The sequence below is a fragment of the Typopeltis vanoorti genome, chromosome 12 (assembly GCF_054136105.1).
Source record: "Typopeltis vanoorti isolate ZY-2024b chromosome 12, IOZ_Tvanoo_1.0, whole genome shotgun sequence".
NCBI lineage: Eukaryota > Metazoa > Arthropoda > Arachnida > Uropygi > Thelyphonidae > Typopeltis > Typopeltis vanoorti.
Window position 1 is genome coordinate 90,468,408 of NC_143560.1, and position 18,692 is coordinate 90,487,099.

An 18,692-nucleotide genomic window follows, 5' to 3' on the forward strand; every position below is an offset into this window, starting at 1 on the left:
ACGCAACCTGCTCAAGAAAACCCCGATGCATCGGAATCAGCAACAACCCCATCGGAAAACGTGCACATACACACTTGCGCACTCCCATCGCCTCACTCCGACTGAAGTAATGCGAACAACAGGTGCTCGATACGTCGCCGGTAGGCGGAGTTACCGCACCCCGCGTTTCAGGACAGGTTGGCAGAGATGAATATAAGCGTCCCGTCCGTACAGGTTCTAACGTGGGACACGTGGGGGTTGGGGGCGAGGACTTGTCAAGCAGGTAGGACACATTCTGGGAAGCGAGCTATGGAATGGCTAATATATGCAGCAAACAGGCTCGGCTGGGCCCCGATACAAAAGGAAGAACGCAGAAGCTTCGGCGTCAGCGGTGCGTGTTACTCCCGTCCCCTCCTTCTTATCCCCCCCTTTCCTTTGCTAGCCGCTATTATAGCGTCTGGTACGTAGTTGCCCCCAGGCATTGTGCGCTCGGCAACCTGGGCAGCTACTCGACCGAAACCTCGCTCGGATAGTCTTAACTCCCCTCTCGTGTACCCCTCCCTCTCTCCCCTAGCGTTCCCTTGGTTGTGGTGCAACGGAGAAGAATGTATTCTCCCGCTGTCCAGCACAGTGATTCGCTGAGCACTTGCTAGCCAGGTAGCTCCAGCTACAGGTCCATCACGCTTGCCAACGATTCCGCCTCGAAGGCACAGGGCTTGGAGCGTCGACCAGAGCGAGCCAGTGTGACGAAAAATTTCCGTGACACTTGCCGTTCTTCCCAATCTCAAAACACCGACAGGGATTTCTGTTGATCGTTTCCTCAGGGAAGTTTTGCCATCACCTGCACAAGCGCCCGGAGCCTTCCCCCCATTTTGTCCGACATCCGATGTAGTCGTTACGCTCCACTGTGTCTACCGATCTAGGCCTAACTGAATTTTTAACGTCACCAGTGTTTTTTTTTTTTTTTGCGTTTTCCTTCTTCCTCGGCTGGGACCTTTTTTTTTTTTTTTTTTTTTTCCCTTCTTTGGTAAGTGCTTGTATGTGTGTGCGAGGTGTCATCGATGGCCCAAGTTAGCCCTTTGACCCAAACGGACAGTCCGAACGGTGGAACGAGTCAGAAGAGGAAAGGGACCGAAGATGCCGACGATGTCACGGGTCAAATGTCACCAGGACAAACTGCCAAATCAAACGACATGCAGTCTGCATTCGCCCTCATCGAGACAGCTGAGGTACCAATTTTTGATTTTATTTTCCATTTTTCTTTAGCGTGTAAGTTCGTTAATCCACCAAAACATTGCTGAGTCCGCTGTTTTTGCAAGTACTCTTTTCACGTCCTAATCACACCTGGAAATTCTCCCGCGTTTTGGCTCTCTCTCTCTCTTACTCTTATCAGCCACCCCCTTAGGGTTAAAAAGGAGGTACTTTGACCCAACTGTTGTGAGCCTTCCAACTTTCATTCAGGTGTATCTGGGCTGTTTAACATTAAAATATATTTGCGCATGCTCCATAACTTTTAGTTTCGGGCTGTTGTTGGGGAAAAACTTTGCCTTTGATAGCAGTCTCGTAAAGACATGGAATTTCGTAGTAGTAAGTGTTTATTTACTTTTTGTGTGTGTACGTGATGTTAGTTGTTATTAGACGTTGCCAATTCTTGGATTTCTCCTTAATATTTTTACCGTATAATTTTAATATTTAGAATTGATAATCTACAAAGTCTTCTGCCGTTACAAACTACAGAAGATCAGTGCATTTTACCCGATTTAGAATATCTTTAGGGGGGTAGAATCCCTTCTACTGGTAATACCCAGAATTGAACTTTTTTTTTTAATAATAATAATTTTTTTTAAAATAATAATATCACTCCATATTCGGAATTCTGAAGTAAATTTATGGCGATGTTTGGTTAACCGAGAAATAGTTTAAATATTTTCCCTCTACTATGACATTTTAATCAACGTAGAAGTAAATCCTAATAATATTTGTTAACCCAACAATTAAATCGAACAATAATAGAACTCCAACAATGTATTTTTTTTTTAAATTTATTTTATAATTCTTATGGGTCAAATACACTTCAGATATTTTTTGTTCAATGTACCGAATAGTAGGGATAAGGTCAGCATCCCCCCTCCCAAACTCGCTAATTCACGTGCTAACTCCTTAATCACAGAATATTTCAAATAGACTGCAATCATCTTAATTGTATTTTTAAGACGAAAATTCACTTAAACCTTCCGTTTTTTTTTCCCCCTTTTATGTACTTGTACTTTCCAATGTTTTTGTTCGTGCTTGATCAGTCTCGCGACGCTATCTAGCCGTAGTTCGGCGGGAACTCGCTCAGGTATGAGTGCAACATTGCAAAAGATGATTCTACAGGTGCTATCAAGTCTTCTTCCAGTATTGTGGGACTTTTTCTATTTCAGTCTAGAAAATGCAACCACAGGAATTAGGGTACTTTAAGGGGTGGTGTTCACACAAAAAGGTGGTTCCTTTCCCCCCCATCCCAACCTACCTGACTAAGAGAGAGTGCACGTAGGAATTTGAACGGGGTGAGGCTTTGTTTCTGCACATCCGCCATTGTTCGGCCCATGCCTGCTGCGACTTGGAGTAGGCAGGGCAGCAGCGTTCGTGAACTTCAACACTCAGTCGAAATGGATATCTGAGTTTTCGTTTACGATGCTTAAGAATTAATGTATTTTAATCATTAATTCTTAAGCATCGTAATCATTAGCAGATAATGTCAATAAGTATAATTGAAAGATCGGTTGATTTTATTAATCATGTGAGATCTCTCTAGAGAGGGGGATGCAGATTGAAACTTCAAATAAAGTGTAAGATTCGTCTGCAAAGGCTGTGTTTGGATAAGGGTTATGCTACCGTACTTCCCTCTCCACTTGTGAAGTTTGAGATAATCGAGTCACCTCAAAACGCATAAAAAAATAGGAATCCCCTACACATACACACACCTCTTTTAAAGCAAGGGTCATAAACTAATTTTTCGTGTCCATCTTGATTTTTAATCTTTAGAGCTTAAATAATCCATTATGTTTAGTTGCTTAACTAATCTGAAGAGAAGGCTCAGAAACTCATCCAAAAGAATATATACTAGAAAGATATCATTGGGATCAGCTGGAAGCTGTCATTTCACATTCTCTATCTCATTCTAGATATTTCATTTCATTCTAGATATATAAATGCTTACAAACATTATTATATTATTAAACATAGAACCAACTAATCTCCTATAAATTTAAAAAATGTAATTTAAATTACATTTGTAATTTACTCTCCTATATCGTCATTTTAAATTTAAAAAATGTAATTTTTCAGATGGTGTCGGAAAAAATTTCTATGATATTTCTGAAACCAATTAATTTTTCAAGATTTTTTCTTTGTTTATAAATAAAAATTTATGTTCAGTGAATTTTTATATCAAATTTTAATGTCGTAGCAGCAAAAATCTGAGTTTTGGACATTAAGACCATCAACACGCAAATCCGAAACTTAAACAATTTAGACTTCGAAAATCAAGGTTCATAAGCATTTTTACACAAAATGCTCATCTAGTGAGCCGCATTTATATATTTAAACGAGAGAAAACTGAAGAGTGTATTACTATATTAAGTAGCACATTGCGTTCCATTTCATAAGATTATAACCCAAACAATTTTCTTTTTAGTTTATGGTTAGTTGTCATGAATGACATTTTACTGATCCAATACACCCCTTCCCTATTTTTAAAACGAGAATATATAATTGGTGGGAAAAAATAACTTTTGCTGTGATATCGTAGCGGCCATTATTATTAAAATGTCATGACACACGTTTCTTGACGTTTTTATTCTGCTCTGAAGAAAGATTTGTTTTTATTTCAATAACACGTTTGTGTTTTATTAGTTTAAAATGTTATTTCATTTGAAATAAATTCTAAAAACTTAGTCGAGGATTTGTGATGCTAACTCGGAACGAGAATATTGCAGGGTTAGATGGCAAGTTTGTCAATTGACAAATCTTGTCCACGCAGAATTTTGCTCTGCTTGTAAGAAATTCATTTGTGTGCTTAAAAGCAAAAACTTCTTAAGCAAACCAAGCTGCACTAAACTGAATTAATGTTAAAACTATAACACTTTTTTTAAAATTTTTTTTTATAATATACAGGGTGTTCGGGATAAATTTGACATATTTATAATTAATTATATTTTTCCGTAAGTTACATGTATTAACACACACTTCTCTTCATTTAAAAGTTTGGACCCTTCTTCATTCATATACAAGATGTCAGAAAGGATGGATAGCTGGAATCCACCTGAATCATGGAAGAGAATAACTTGTATCATGATGATTCGTGCCCGCCATCAAAATAAGGATATTACGACTGCTGCCCAATGCTCCCTGAATACAGTAAAAACAATCAGGCATGAACTAGAGACTTGCAATGGTGACTACGAGGATGTAGCAAGAGGAAAGATCCCTAGCAGACGATCTGATTGCGTTCGTACAGCAGAATTCCTCGCAAATCTGCAGGAACAGGTGTTGAAGAACCCTGGCATTGGAATTCGGGCTTTGTTCGTGGAGTTGCTAACTGTAGTCAAGCCCTGGATAACAAGGGTAGCCAATGGTAGGCCGTATGTATGGCAGCAGGATTCGGCCCCTTGCCACACCTCTGGGAAAAGTCAAAAATGGTTGTCTGAAAATTTCTACGACTTCACCAGTCCAAATGTTTGGCCTCCAAACTCCCCAGACCTTAACCCCATGGATTATTTTGTATGGGGCGCAGTTGAAAAAGACACCAATCGCACTTCCAGTAATACAAAAGCCCAGTTAATGGATAAAATTAAAACAGTTTTTGCGGCCCTTCCCAGGGAGACTGTAGCATCAGCTTGTTCGAGGTTCCGAAGCAGAATTGAAGCTGTGATCGATGCTAATGGTGGTTATTTTGAGTAAATCTTGTTGATAGTATTGTAATTAACTCTGCCTGTAATGTTTTTTTGTCAATTCATTAAATTTAATAGATACAAAGAAGATTTTCTTTTTCCTTACGAAACTGTCAAATTTATCCCGAACACCCTGTATATATAAAAATGGTGTTCGACAAAAGAATGGCTTACTGTTTAACATAGCACTTGAAAAGGTTTTCAGAGATACTGGCATTAATACAAGGGGAACTATTTTCTACAAATTATGCAGATGATATCGATATTATAGGAAGGACACGAAAAGCAAAGGAAGAAACTTTCATTAGTTCATAAAAAGGCAACAAAGAAGATTAAGAAAAAACAAAGTATATGCCAGTAACTAGAAAGATTTATGACAATGATTCTTCTCAAATCAAAATTGGTTCCTATAAATTTGAAATTGTACATAGTTTTATATACTTGGGATCAGAAGTTACTTGTAAAAATGATATCAGTACTGAGATTCAGAGACGTATTCTTTCCTCAAATGGACGCGTCTGTGGACTTCGGAAACACTTAGTCACATCTGATCTCAAGAAAAAGGATAATGATGTACAAAGTACTTGTAAGACCAGTGTTGTTAACTTATGCCCCTGAAAACTGGGTATTATCAATGGCAGATGAAAGATTGGCATGTCTGTTGGAAAGAAAGTTCTCAGATATATTTTTGGAGCAGTACAAGAGTGGTGTGTGGAGGAAAAGATATAAACATGTACTATACAGATTATTCAATGAGCCAGACATTAAGTACATAAAAATAATAGATTAAGTTCGGTTGGACACATTACATGCATGGATAGTAATAGAATAGTTAACAAGATGTTTAATGCTAAGCCAGAAGGAAAAAGAAAATTTGGAAAACCTAAATTAAGATGGGAAGGTGGAGATGCAAGATATTAAGGTTTTAGGAGTCAAAAATTGGAGGAGTTTGGCACTGAATAAGGAAGGCTGGAAGATTTTTCTGAAGTAAGCCAGGGCCCACACAAGGCTGTTGAGCCAATGAAAATGGAGGATCTACAATCGTGTAATTCTTCCCCCAACAGTAAATGAGTGAAATTTTTAGAGGCATTAAATATTTTCCCCTCTTCTTAAGGGTAACATTCCGATTTAAATCGAGAGGATGCAAACTTGTGTGTTGGATATAAAGAACTGAGAATTGCGGCAATTTTTTTCTAAAAATAGTTTTGAATCGATGCCATAATAATAAAAGCCTGATATTATTAGCAAGGCATATTTGCTGTTTTTGATGTTACAATTCATGGTTTTATTGACAGTCCGTGAATCAGCATTCAGAAATCCGAACGAAAACTCCAAGAGCTTCGATCAAAATATTTTCAGTATTTATTCAATGTTTAATACATCTTTCAAAGTCTGTTTTCAGATAAATAACTTGAACTAATTGGATTTTTTTTTTGTACTTCACTATCGTTAAGAAAAACTAAAAACTGCTGTCCTATCTGTTTTGAAAACTAGGAGATCTTTATTGCAAGTGAAAACCTCTTTCGACTTGTGCGAACACGTTAAAAGAATAGGTAAAGCGAATGTCTTGAAATCAGAATTAATTTAATTAAAGATTAAAAAGACATTGAGAGATTAAATATGCCAAGAAAAGGTTAGATGACTTACAAATACGTATATTGGGTGCATAAAAATACTCACACCAATGTTTTTGGATTAAGGTATGAGTAGCTGAAGATGCAGCTTGAGATCAATAATCCAAGTAAAAGTAAACACCAAATAAAAACAGCCACACACACACACACACACACACGGCTTACAAAAAAAAAAAAAACACTGGAAAAGAGGATATCTGTAGAAGATTGCGAAACAGGTAGGGGGTTTCTACGAGTTCTATAGCTTCAACAGGTCGACAATGACCCCCTCTGGTGTCGAAAGTTGTCACTCAACACGAGAGAAGTGTGAACAAAGAAAAGACGTTGATAGATGCTGTGGGCTTCTAAAAGAATGGACCCGCTGTTAGCAATTGCGTCTCTTTTCCTATTAAAAGAATCGTTGAAACTAACGAAAAGATGTATTTTAATCGTCTCGGTGATCAGTATGAATTCTCCGTGAAGTAACCTTTGGTGGTCCTTCAGCGACCGTATTGCTCATCGTTCATGGCAGGCATCCATTGACTGGGATGAAGTACTTGTGTCGGATAGCTCAAGGCGACAAACCTCCTGCACTAGTCAGTTTGTTACTTCCACAACCAGTTGCTGTGTATATTCAGTCAATGGTGTGACAAGTTTCGACGAATTGCTCTTTGAATTTAACCCTTTTGAGTGGACGATGTTTAAGTGGCATGTCAAGTGTGTCTTACAACCATAACTTGTCTAATCTTGCTTCAGGGTAACTCGAGTTCACTTCAGAAAACCAGTATTGATCTGAAGAAATGTGTGGGTATAACTGTGACCTTTACTCTAATAACTGTTGACGCACTTCTCTCCAAATCAGAAAAAACACTTGGTTGGAAATGTGTGTAAATATTGAGTATCCAAAGAATAGAAATCAACGCTGGATAGTTCCAAGAATCATTGAATATGGTGGTGATGCTACAGCATGAATCCACCTATCTTCACTACAGAGGCTTTTTGATAAGTTTTGGATCGATGGCAAAACTGTATGTATTTTTATATCAGCTTGTCAAAAAAAAAAAAAAAACCATTTAATTGTCATCATTCAAAAATAGCTTTTTAAATTCTTCACACATTTGCTTTATCCTTCACTTTGGGATTTGCATCTGTGATTTTTGTATTCTTTTATTGGCAGGCCAATGAACTAAGGAGGTACGTTCCCATAGGGCAAAAAAAAAAAAAAAAATAACCCAGTCAGGGAGGAGAGAAATGGTGGGCGATTCTTGATTTAGATTTATGAGGTTTGAGATAAAGGGGTAGTAGGAGGCAGTGAAAGCATTACGAGATAGATAATAATTACAAATTCACAATCAGGCGTGAAGGACTATAGGACTTCTACTCAGGAATAATAGGTTCAGCAATTAATTCTAGAATGAGATCGATTACACTGGACAAATCATCGGCCATTACGAATCATAACCAAATCGAACATAAATAAGCAAAAGAAATTTGTTATCGGTTCGACACCGACTTTACAATAACCACACTTTTTTTTTTCTTTCTTGACTAGATGGGTGAAACAAGAATGCTTTTCATATTCCTAGTAGACGAAAATATATATGGATAGGGCATTATAGAGCTAAGCTCTGGCCATAGCGGGGCAACGACAATAGTCCAGCCTCAGTTAAAACCTCATTGGCTACAGCATTGCCATCTGTTACCCCCTGGAAATTTTATTTTACTTACCACAATTTAATAATAGCCACACACAGCTCCACTTTTCATTATATATAAAAATTATATAAATAAATAAAAGGTGTGTAGTTTAAACAGAAAGAATTTAAAAAATATAAACATTTATTTAAATATAAAGTAAATCTTACTAGATACAATATTATTATATACATAATTTATTAAATATCTATAGTATTTTAATGAAAACAAACTTTTTAATAAAAAATCACCTTAATCATCGCGTTTTTGTGATAGGGCCTTTGTTAAACAATTTATTAAATTACAAAATAAGGTAATGCTAATGTTTTATGATATATTAAAGTATAAGTAAATTAAAAGGGGTAGTGGTAGGCCTCAAAATTGTTTTCAAATGATTTCTTTGAATTTTTATACATTAAAGTAAAACTTTATAATTGTAGAGAGTAATTTACTGTGCATAAAATTTAACTCTTAGCGGTCTTGTCGCAGGGACTGTTTTTTTTTTTTTCCCATTTAAAAGCATCTTAATTAGGTTGTGGTAGTTCCGTTTTTAATTTTTTATTGCAGAGCATCTATGGAAGGAGAGAAAGACGCGAAAATGAAAGTCTTTTTTGAAATATAATTATATTTATAATTTTTTTCCCCTTCACACTTAAGAGTAAAACCCTTTTTAATTAACTTAATGCATCAGGACGAGTCAAAGTGATAATTATGTGAAATAAGTGTGAGTTTAAGTTGAATAATTAAGTCTAAGCAAGTAATGCTCTAAAATTATGGATAATCCTTAATAATACAATTAAAATTTACATTAAATATTATATACTTTGAGCAAACATTTTTTAAATAAGTGATAAAAATAAACACCTTTTTTCAATTTGTTGATGAATAAATATAAAAATTCGCAAAATTCAGAAAAATAACTGCATTTTGCGACTTACTCGTAACCTTATGTCACTGACTTAGATCTATAGAATGACGTATTCAGAATTTTTATCATTCATATTGCGCTTTTTTTTCTTTCTTGCTAAACTTGAATTCCTATTTTGCTGATTTTGTTCTTTACATTTTTGTTACAGGTTTTTTTTTTTATTTTTTATTTTGTTCATTCAAACTGTCATCTGTCATTCACCACTTCCTTTTAAGCCTATTAAACTATAACCAACCACAGACAATTCACACTCTATCAAGCTGTGGGACGAATTTTTTTTTTTCCCTTCTCTCTTAAATGACACTCTCTGGAACATCCTTCATCCATTTGTATTTCCTGAGAAAATAGTTTCTTTCGTACTAATCTTCTATCTACGTAAGAAACAAGTCGGGAAAAAAAAAAAAAAAAAAAAAGCAGCAGCAATATTTATTAACCATTTTTGGAAGCAGTTGTCAAGGTATGTTTATTTGGCCAGAGAAACAAGTTCTTCTGCTACTAAATTATAATTCAATTAAAATTAATGAACTAAATACATAAAACTTGAATCATTTTTAACGTAAGTCCGAAATAAGTCTTATTGCTTTAGGGAGAAGTTTGTATGGTACTGAACAAAACGACCAATTTGGAGAAATGTTAATTACGTCAGGGGAAAAGATGTTATAGCAGTAAAGTAACGTTTATTTCATGTATAAGAACGAACATTCTTAATATAGGAGAGAATAAATGACTACTATTTGGGTTTTTATTTTGGTCAAATTTATTTTAAAACAAAGTTATCCCAACTAAACTAAACTGTGGCTGCTGGCCTCATCACAGTAAAATATGTATAAAAATAGTAAGAACACCGAAATGCTAAAAATTGTTAACACTAAAACCATAAAATAAACCCAATACAAAATTTGTATTTTTATAAAAGCCTATGTTTTTAGCATTTCGGTGTTCTTACTATTTTTATACATCTTTTACCGTGATGAGGCCACAGTTTAGTTTAGTTGGTATAATTTTGTTTTAAAATAAATTTGACCAAAAAAACAAAAAAAAACAAATAGTAATCATTCATTCTCTCCTATAGTTCGTGTGGTCAAAAATAACAGTATTACCATCACGAACATTCTTAATGTTCAAAAGAATTTGATTTTTTTTTGGTTTTTTCCTGTATTAGAAACTAAAGTAAAATACTTCTAATACTATCGATTCACTGTTAAACAAAGTTTTTATTTTCTTTACGGAATATGCCTTTAAAAAAAGGGGGGGGATTGCATAGTAGAATTAGCTGAGGTGTCAAAAATAGTACGCAAGCAAGCACACAAACAAAAAAAAAACATTTAATATCGCTGTTTTCGAAAATCGTATCAAGCATCAGGTAATGAAGACTCGAGCTTTAAAGTGTGCCCGTGGAGAGGGAAGTGAATAATTAAGTATGCCTAAATTCTCTTTTACAGCTAAATGCATAGCAGAATAAAGGCTGTGTTAATGATTATCGATAAAACACGCATAAGTAACACCTGACATAATGTGTGTTTTATCAATACCAAGATGTAGAAACTACAAAATTTCTGGTAAAGTTCTATGTTTATATTTCATTTTATTTCTAAAATAATGACGTATATTTAATATTTTCCTTATTTTACAAATAAAGTGAAATTTTATCTCAGTAAGCTCCATATCTTTGGTATTATGCAAATACACCTAATAAAAATTAACTTATAAAGAATATAACTTTGGGAATACTGAATTAAGAGGAGATTTGGAGGACAATCGACTGTGAGATGCGGTGATTGATTCATTCAATCCAATACCCTTGGAGGGTAATGGATGGCAATGCTGTAGCCAATGAAGTTCTAACTGAGGCTCGGCTATTGCTGTTACCCTCCTGCCATGATCAGAGCTTTAATTGCTCAATAACACCTTATCCATACACTATCCTCTACAGATAACGGGGAAGATGAAAAGCATTCTTGCTTCGCCCCTTTAAGCCAGTCCTTATAAGGATAAGAGGAGATTTGAGGGGATCAATCGACCGTGAGATGCTGTGATTGATTCATTCAATCCAATACCCTTGGAGGGTAAGGGATGGCAATGCTGTAGCCAATGAAGTTCTAACTGAGGCTCGCCTATTGCTGTTACCCTCCTGCCATGATCAGAGCCTTAATTGCTCAATAACACCTTATCCCTACACTGTCCTCTACAGATAACGGGGAAGATGAAAAGCATTCTTGCTTCGCCCCTTTAAGCCAGTCCTTATAAGGACTATAAGAGGAGATTTGGATGATCTGGCTGGAAAATCGACCGTGAGATTCGGTGATTAGTAATACCCTTGGAGGGTAATGGATGGCAATACTGTACCAAAGAAGTTTAACTGAGGTTTCGCTGTTGCTGTTACCCCCTTGGGCGCAGAGTTTCGAGAGTTTGAGTTCGCTTTCTTAAGGTTTTTGCCTTAAGGGAGCAATTTGAGTCTCTGGGGAAAGTGTTTTCCGGCACGGCACGGTGAGGGGCTTTGTTGGTGAATGCTTTTCTTCGGAATAAGAGCGGTTCTGTTCGGTGGTGGGGATGCCCGTCACTGAGTGGAACGAACGCTGAGATATGGACGGTCTTTTCTATGGAGTGGCCTAGAGATCGTCCGAATTTTTTTGAGTTCACTTAAACAGTCGGTGATTAATACCCTTGGAGGGTAATGGATGGCAATGCTGTAGCCAATGAAGTTCTCACTGAGGCTCGGCTATTGCTGTTACCCTCTTTATCAATACCACCCATGATCAGAGCTTCAATAGCCCAATAACACCTTATCTCTACACTGTCCTCTACAGAAAACGGGGAAGATAAAAAGCATCCTTACTTCTCCCCTTTAAGCCAGTCCTTATAAGGACTATAAGAGGAGACTTTTAGCTGGTGATTACACTAGTTGTTGTTATGGCTGATTTTTTGTTACATTTTCTTTTGATGATGTAATAATAATATGTAATGTAATATACATATAAGGGAAACTTGGTCTTGATTTATTTATATATTTTGTATTGTAATGTATAAGAAAAATTTGAGAGGTGGAAAGACGATTACTATAATAATATGGCAACAGTTTATTCATCCACGTCTTACAAGCTCTTCGGATTCGTTTATCTTTTAGGACTGTTACTCGGCCGTTCTGTTTTAAAATAAGATTGAAGTCTAGATTACGTCTCTGCCAAAGAATTAATACTCCTAAAATGAATTTTCAGACACTGACAAACTGTCCAGTACTGCTTTGTTCTAGTTCCTTGTTAAATAAGCATTTTTTTTTAATAAAGAATGTTTAATGAAAGCGATCCTTGAAATATTCAATTCCCCTTAATTTGAATATAATATGGTTTTAAATCTTGTGTTATGTACACATGCGTACATTGAATTTAAAACAATATTGTTTTAAATCTCTAATTTCGAAAATTTATTGGTGACATAAATCAGAGGGTCGTTATCTTCTGCTCACGTTTTGTGGCAAAAAAATCGAGTTTCTTTTTTAATAAAGGGGAAAAAAACTTGGATATTGACTAACGTATATTATTTAGTCATTAATAGCTTTTATGTTTTATTTGTTTTTGTTTAAGCTGCATTTGTATGATGACTCTTCAAATTTTTATAGTCATAATGAGAAACACTTTTTATAATATTAAAAAAAAAGAATATTTAATGAATTCATTTATAAAATAATAACATATGTTTAATATTTTTATTACTTTATTAATAATGCGAAATTCTAATTAAGTAAACTCTATATTTTGGTATTATGCTTATCCACCTAACAAAAATTACGGTAACTTATAAAGAATACAACTTTGGGAATATTGGTTTTTGAGGAGAAAGATCGACTGTGAGATGCGGTGACTAATACCCTGGAGGGTAATGGATGGCAATACTGTAGCCAATGAAGTTTTAACTCAGGCTTGGCTATTGCTGTTACCCTCATGCCATGATGATCAGAGCTTTAATAGCTCAATAATACCTTATCCCTACACTGTCCTCTACAGATAACGGGGAAGATGAAAAGCATATTTGCTTCGCCCCTTTAAGCCAGTCCTTATAAGAATAAGGACTTTAGAGGAACTTTTAGCTAGTTCAGAAGGTTCTAAATTGAATGTTTTAGGTTATATATATATTATTTGAACTTCAGTGCTGGTGCAAGGGTAATTTTGCATTCAGTCACTGCACATTGATATTCGAGCCCCCACCGGTGCAGAATTTCTTTGGGTACTTGAAAGGGAGAGGAACAAATTCTAGAGGCCATTTCTTTATAAAGAGTCAGTTATTTCCTTTAGAAATCGTTTTTCTCTTAAGAGAAATCCTACGAATCTGTGGTAAGCAGTGCGTGTACATTATCACAGTTACATAACACCAATCCACCTTCCCTATCTTTTGATCTTGACGCATAAAAGTGTGCACAATCAGGTCTTGACATCTCTCCTGAAAAGAAAATTAAATATTCTTAGCACTGCTACATGTACACAAACTTTCTGGTTGGCAGATGAACCTTGTCCCCCCCCTGCCATCCCCGATTTTCCCTCCGTTTTCTACCTGCTGAGCACGTGTTAACTGCATTCCTTCACCTTCACTACCGCCGAATTTCCAAAGGCAGTCGGTGGTACATCCAACTGTTCAACTTGAGCATGCAATGTTTTAGTGTGGCCTGTTTTGGTTCGGTGTTGCTTATTGCGAATTCAAACAGCAACGTCTTGAAATCGTGGGAGCGGAAGGTCACTCTTATCTGTCGTATAAAATATTATCGATATTTTGGCTCAAACATCGGAGTTAGCATTAGTTCTTAATGACTTAGTTGTTGGCCCGTAGGCATCCGTAGTCATTTAATGCCCGGATGTCATAGATACTACGTATATCACACTTTCAATCGCTTGTTGTATACTACGATGATTGGCCAAATAGATTTTCTGTAGCTGCAATATGTTAGAATTTTTTCAAGTGCTACTGGCATGGACGTTATGCATATACAGGTAGTATTCGTTGCGATCATTACATCGCGCATGCGCAGTATACTGAAAGGCATAGTGCAGCCTACTTGGAAGAAATTTCAAATGATTCAAGTCACAATATCGTATTTCATACGACATCTTGTGTCTCACCGTCCCGTATCCTAGCAAAACTGCCGCGTTACATTTCAAATGTCCAACAGGCCACTTATGATAGCAATTAGCAATGTTTTCTCAAGTTAGATATACACACACACACACACACACACACACACTATAGCAATGCATGCATTGCCGTGTGCGGAATACAAATGTTAATTTCTTGGCTGGATGGTGCCTACTGTGGCCGTGAACAAGTTAACGAGAATCGTAAATTCATTTCGCTTAAGATCCGAAGTGACATTTGAATTTGTTTTCACCGAGTAATGTGTCACATGGCGAGGAACAGAAGAGGTAAATGTGGCCTGTGCTCTTATTTTACAGCAAATAGCCACATGGATCGTGATTAACAAATATTGTTGGAATCTAATCACCAGGAAAAAATTAAAAGAAAAAGACACCACCTTTCACTTCCCTGCAGACCCCTTAAAAACATTGTTAGCATGAGGTCCATTAAAGAAAAGATAAGACTTGCGGATGATAGCAGTACGCACACGAACCAGCATACTAATATAGAATTACGTTGACCTGTCAGCCTAAGAATAAACTTATACTAATCCCCCTTTTGTTTTGTGTGTAAAGATTTAAGATTCATGAGCTACAATTTCGTTTATTTCATTCTTTAAATTAAAAAAAAAAAAATGTTTATGGAGTAGGTAGAACTCGGTTTTTCCAAGACCACTGTACTAGTTACGATGAGGCAAACAGTGACCACTTTGTCACTTTGATAGGAAGCATTGTTACCATAGAAACATGACGTCATGCCTGTTTTCAGTTCTTGTATATTTTATTTATCTTTAGGTTTCTCTAAAGGGTTGCGCTACATCCCTCAAAAACCACCTTAATGGTATGAAAGGTACTGAGTACTGATGTCGGTCTGGATTTGCTGAGTGGGTCGGATTTCTTTTAGTTTATTGGAGGGTCTGAAGTAGCTTGGAAAGGTCTGTTTGGTCTCTAGAGCAGAGTTTTGAATTAGCTCAACCACGGTACATGGACGATAGGTTTTGTAGCCTTTCTTTGGTAAATGCATGTTAAAAAATTGGCAAACTTACATTAATAACCAACTTAAAAAATGTTAGCACTGTGCGCAAGCAGAACCTATTGTTGCCATGGGAACAGAACTGTCTTCGTCGACAAACAAACGAATGCTTTATTTGTTTCTTTAACATAGTTTATTTTATTTTGGTAGGATAATGTCCACTAAATTGACGACTTACATAAAATTATCATCAAAGTTACAATATTGTTCCATTTTTTTTAAATCGATATTAACATTACGAATATCGAATCAAGATTTCTCAAATATTCCACGAGAATAATGTGCCAGACAATGGGCGGGAACTGCGATTTATACAGTACAACCTCGAATAATAAGAATCGGGATTAAATTTTTAAATCCTATAAGTGATTCCTGTAATCCTCCACTGACTTCTTTAGGCACCTTAAATTTCTTGAGGATTAGCGAGGTCTGGAACTTAAATCATTTGTGATAAACATTCACATTTAAATTTAAAGAAATTTAAATTTCTAGTCTATGTACTTATTTACGCAAAATGAATTGTTTTTTATTGTAGTTCCCAACCACGGAAGATTATTAGCACACCTATAGTACATTTGTACCCAGTGGCGGCTCGTGGCTTGAAATCGTGAGGGTGCTGTAACTTTCGAAATATACATACACACTTTGAGTACAGTGTATACGTGTTTTGGATAAAATATCAAAATTATGGTAAAAATTAAAAAAAAAAAAAAAAATTAAACATACAAAAAATCGTTTATTATCGATAAAATTATACAGTTTAGTATAATTCAAAATTACTTAAAAATAAAATCTATTATCATAACTCCAATAATGTTCTAAAATAAAAACTATAACAAATGTTATGTCTTTAATTGTAATGTCCAAATATTTAAAGAGACAGAGTAAACACTATAAGCACTACGAACACTCTACTACTGGCCAAACTGCATATAAACAACAGTGGAACTGCGCGACGGACAGTGCCGCATTACGCTAATAGCTCGCATCTCACTATGACGTGCATATGCTTGCACGCGTAACAATATGACACAGTACTGCTAGCGTCCTTCGCCCTCGTAAGTGCTACAAGATGGGTTTTTATTATTTTTTATACAAAATAAGAGAATTGTATAGGATTGTTGATGATAAAATGAAATATTACAAGCAAATATAAATGAATTAATAAATATATTTATATATCGAGAAAAATGGGGGGTGCTGCAGTTCCGCAGTGCCTATGCATGAGCCGCCCTTGTTTGTACCATAGGTAGGCAAAGGATTTTTTCCATTATCAATTATACAGGGTGTTCGGGATAAATTTGACAGTTTCGTAAGGAAAAAGAAAATCTTCTTTGTATCTATTAAATTTAATGAATTGACAAAAAAACATTACAGGCAGAGTTAATTACAATACTATCAACAAGATTTACTCAAAATAACCACCATTAGCATCGATCACAGCTTCAATTCTGCTTCGGAACCTCGAACAAGCTGATGCTACAGTCTCCCTGGGAAGGGCCGCAAAAACTGTTTTAATTTTATCCATTAACTGGGCTTTTGTATTACTGGAAGTGCGATTGGTGTCTTTTTCAACTGCGCCCCATACAAAATAATCCATGGGGTTAAGGTCTGGGGAGTTTGGAGGCCAAACATTTGGACTGGTGAAGTCGTAGAAATTTTCAGACAACCATTTTTGACTTTTCCCAGAGGTGTGGCAAGGGGCCGAATCCTGCTGCCATACATACGGCCTACCATTGGCTACCCTTGTTATCCAGGGCTTGACTACAGTTAGCAACTCCACGAACAAAGCCCGAATTCCAATGCCAGGGTTCTTCAACACCTGTTCCTGCAGATTTGCGAGGAATTCTGCTGTACGAACGCAATCAGATCGTCTGCTAGGGATCTTTCTTCTTGCTACATCCTCGTAGTCACCATTGCAAGTCTCTAGTTCATGCCTGATTGTTTTTACTGTATTCAGGGAGCATTGGGCAGCAGTCGTAATATCCTTATTTTGATGGCGGGCACGAATCATCATGATACAAGTTATTCTCTTCCATGATTCAGGTGGGTTCCAGCTATCCATCCTTTCTGACATCTTGTATATGAATGAAGAAGGGTCCAAACTTTTAAATGAAGAGAAGTGTGTGTTAATACATGTAACTTACGGAAAAATATAATTAATTATAAATATGTCAAATTTATCCCGAACACCCTGTATATAGTTTTTGTAATTTTTATTTATTTATTACATAGGCCGAACTTTTCAAGCGGTCTGCAATAAGCGGGACGGTGGTCTCCACACCAAGCGATGGAATTCACTATCTGTCACCTAATGTGCAGTGGGGCTGACAAGCCACCGAGCTGATCGGTTAACAATCCCGAATTTATAAGAGTCGAAGCATAAATTTGTACTTCTGGTTTTGTTCAGTTGGTAATAATTTCACAATTGACGCACTACTGAAGAGAACTTTCTCGCAAATGAAGAATTCTTTACAATATTCTATGAAAGTTAGTTCTGTTTTGTTTCAGTATGAACTCAGATAGTGATATTGATACAGCGATCTTAAGAAATTCAACTACTAGCCAGTTGTTAACGTATTGACTTAAAAGTAGGTTTAAGATTTTTTTTGTCGAGTCAGAACAGCCATTTGATTAAAATATTACAGAAAAAAAATCGCGTTTTTTATGATTGGGAAAATGATTGTGCATTGAACTTGTACACAGTACAGTAACGAGGGTATGAAGCGCCTGTGGCAAGTGTCTAATTTGTGTCCCCTAACCCAAAAATGTTTAAAAATTTAAATGTAACAAGTTAAATTTTACTAAATACAATATGTTAAATGCTTGCTATATTAATCCCATCAAAATGAGTTGCAGTGTGTTGCAGAATTTGTGTGTCGATGTATTGCGAAATTTAAAAATACGATATAAAATAGAGGACTTTTATATTTATTTTTTGTTTTTTACATGTTTCACTCCCTCGTTACGGCACTGCTTGGACAGTATATTCCATCCCCTCCAGAACTTGAGTACAGCTAATGGATTAATATGAACCTAATCTGGAGCCCTTCTCGGAACTATTAAAGAAAAGATAAGACTTGCGGATGATAGGAGTACGCACACGAACCAGCATACTAATATAGAATTAAGTTAACCTGTCAGCCTAAGCTCAAAAACATGAGCAGATTTGTCTTCGTTACTTTACAAAATGAGATTTCTGCGAAAATTAATTGAATAATTTAATTTAGTTTAGTTCTAAATTCAGTTTTATATTATTGCACGAAACCAGCAAACTAATACAAAAATAACCTCCACGTGAGTTTGATTCATCCCTTGAAAGAAATCTGCAAGACAGTATTGGGAATGTTTAGATAAATAAATTAAAAGAAAAAAACGTAACATAGTGTA

At 36.0% G+C, this 18,692-nt stretch overlaps 1 protein-coding gene across 1 annotated transcript in view; it reads left to right on the forward strand.

Moving 5' to 3' along the window:
• Window positions 1-1,040: 1,040 nt before the first annotated feature.
• The window catches only part of LOC150100996 (transcription factor AP-2-epsilon-like), a 102,990-nt gene continuing 85,338 nt past the window's right edge, over window positions 1,041-18,692 (forward strand). Inside the window, exon 1 of the mRNA XM_090401959.1 lies at window positions 1,041-1,208. Coding sequence (XP_090258085.1) covers window positions 1,041-1,208 — 168 coding nt within the window. The remainder of the gene's footprint in view (window positions 1,209-18,692) is intronic.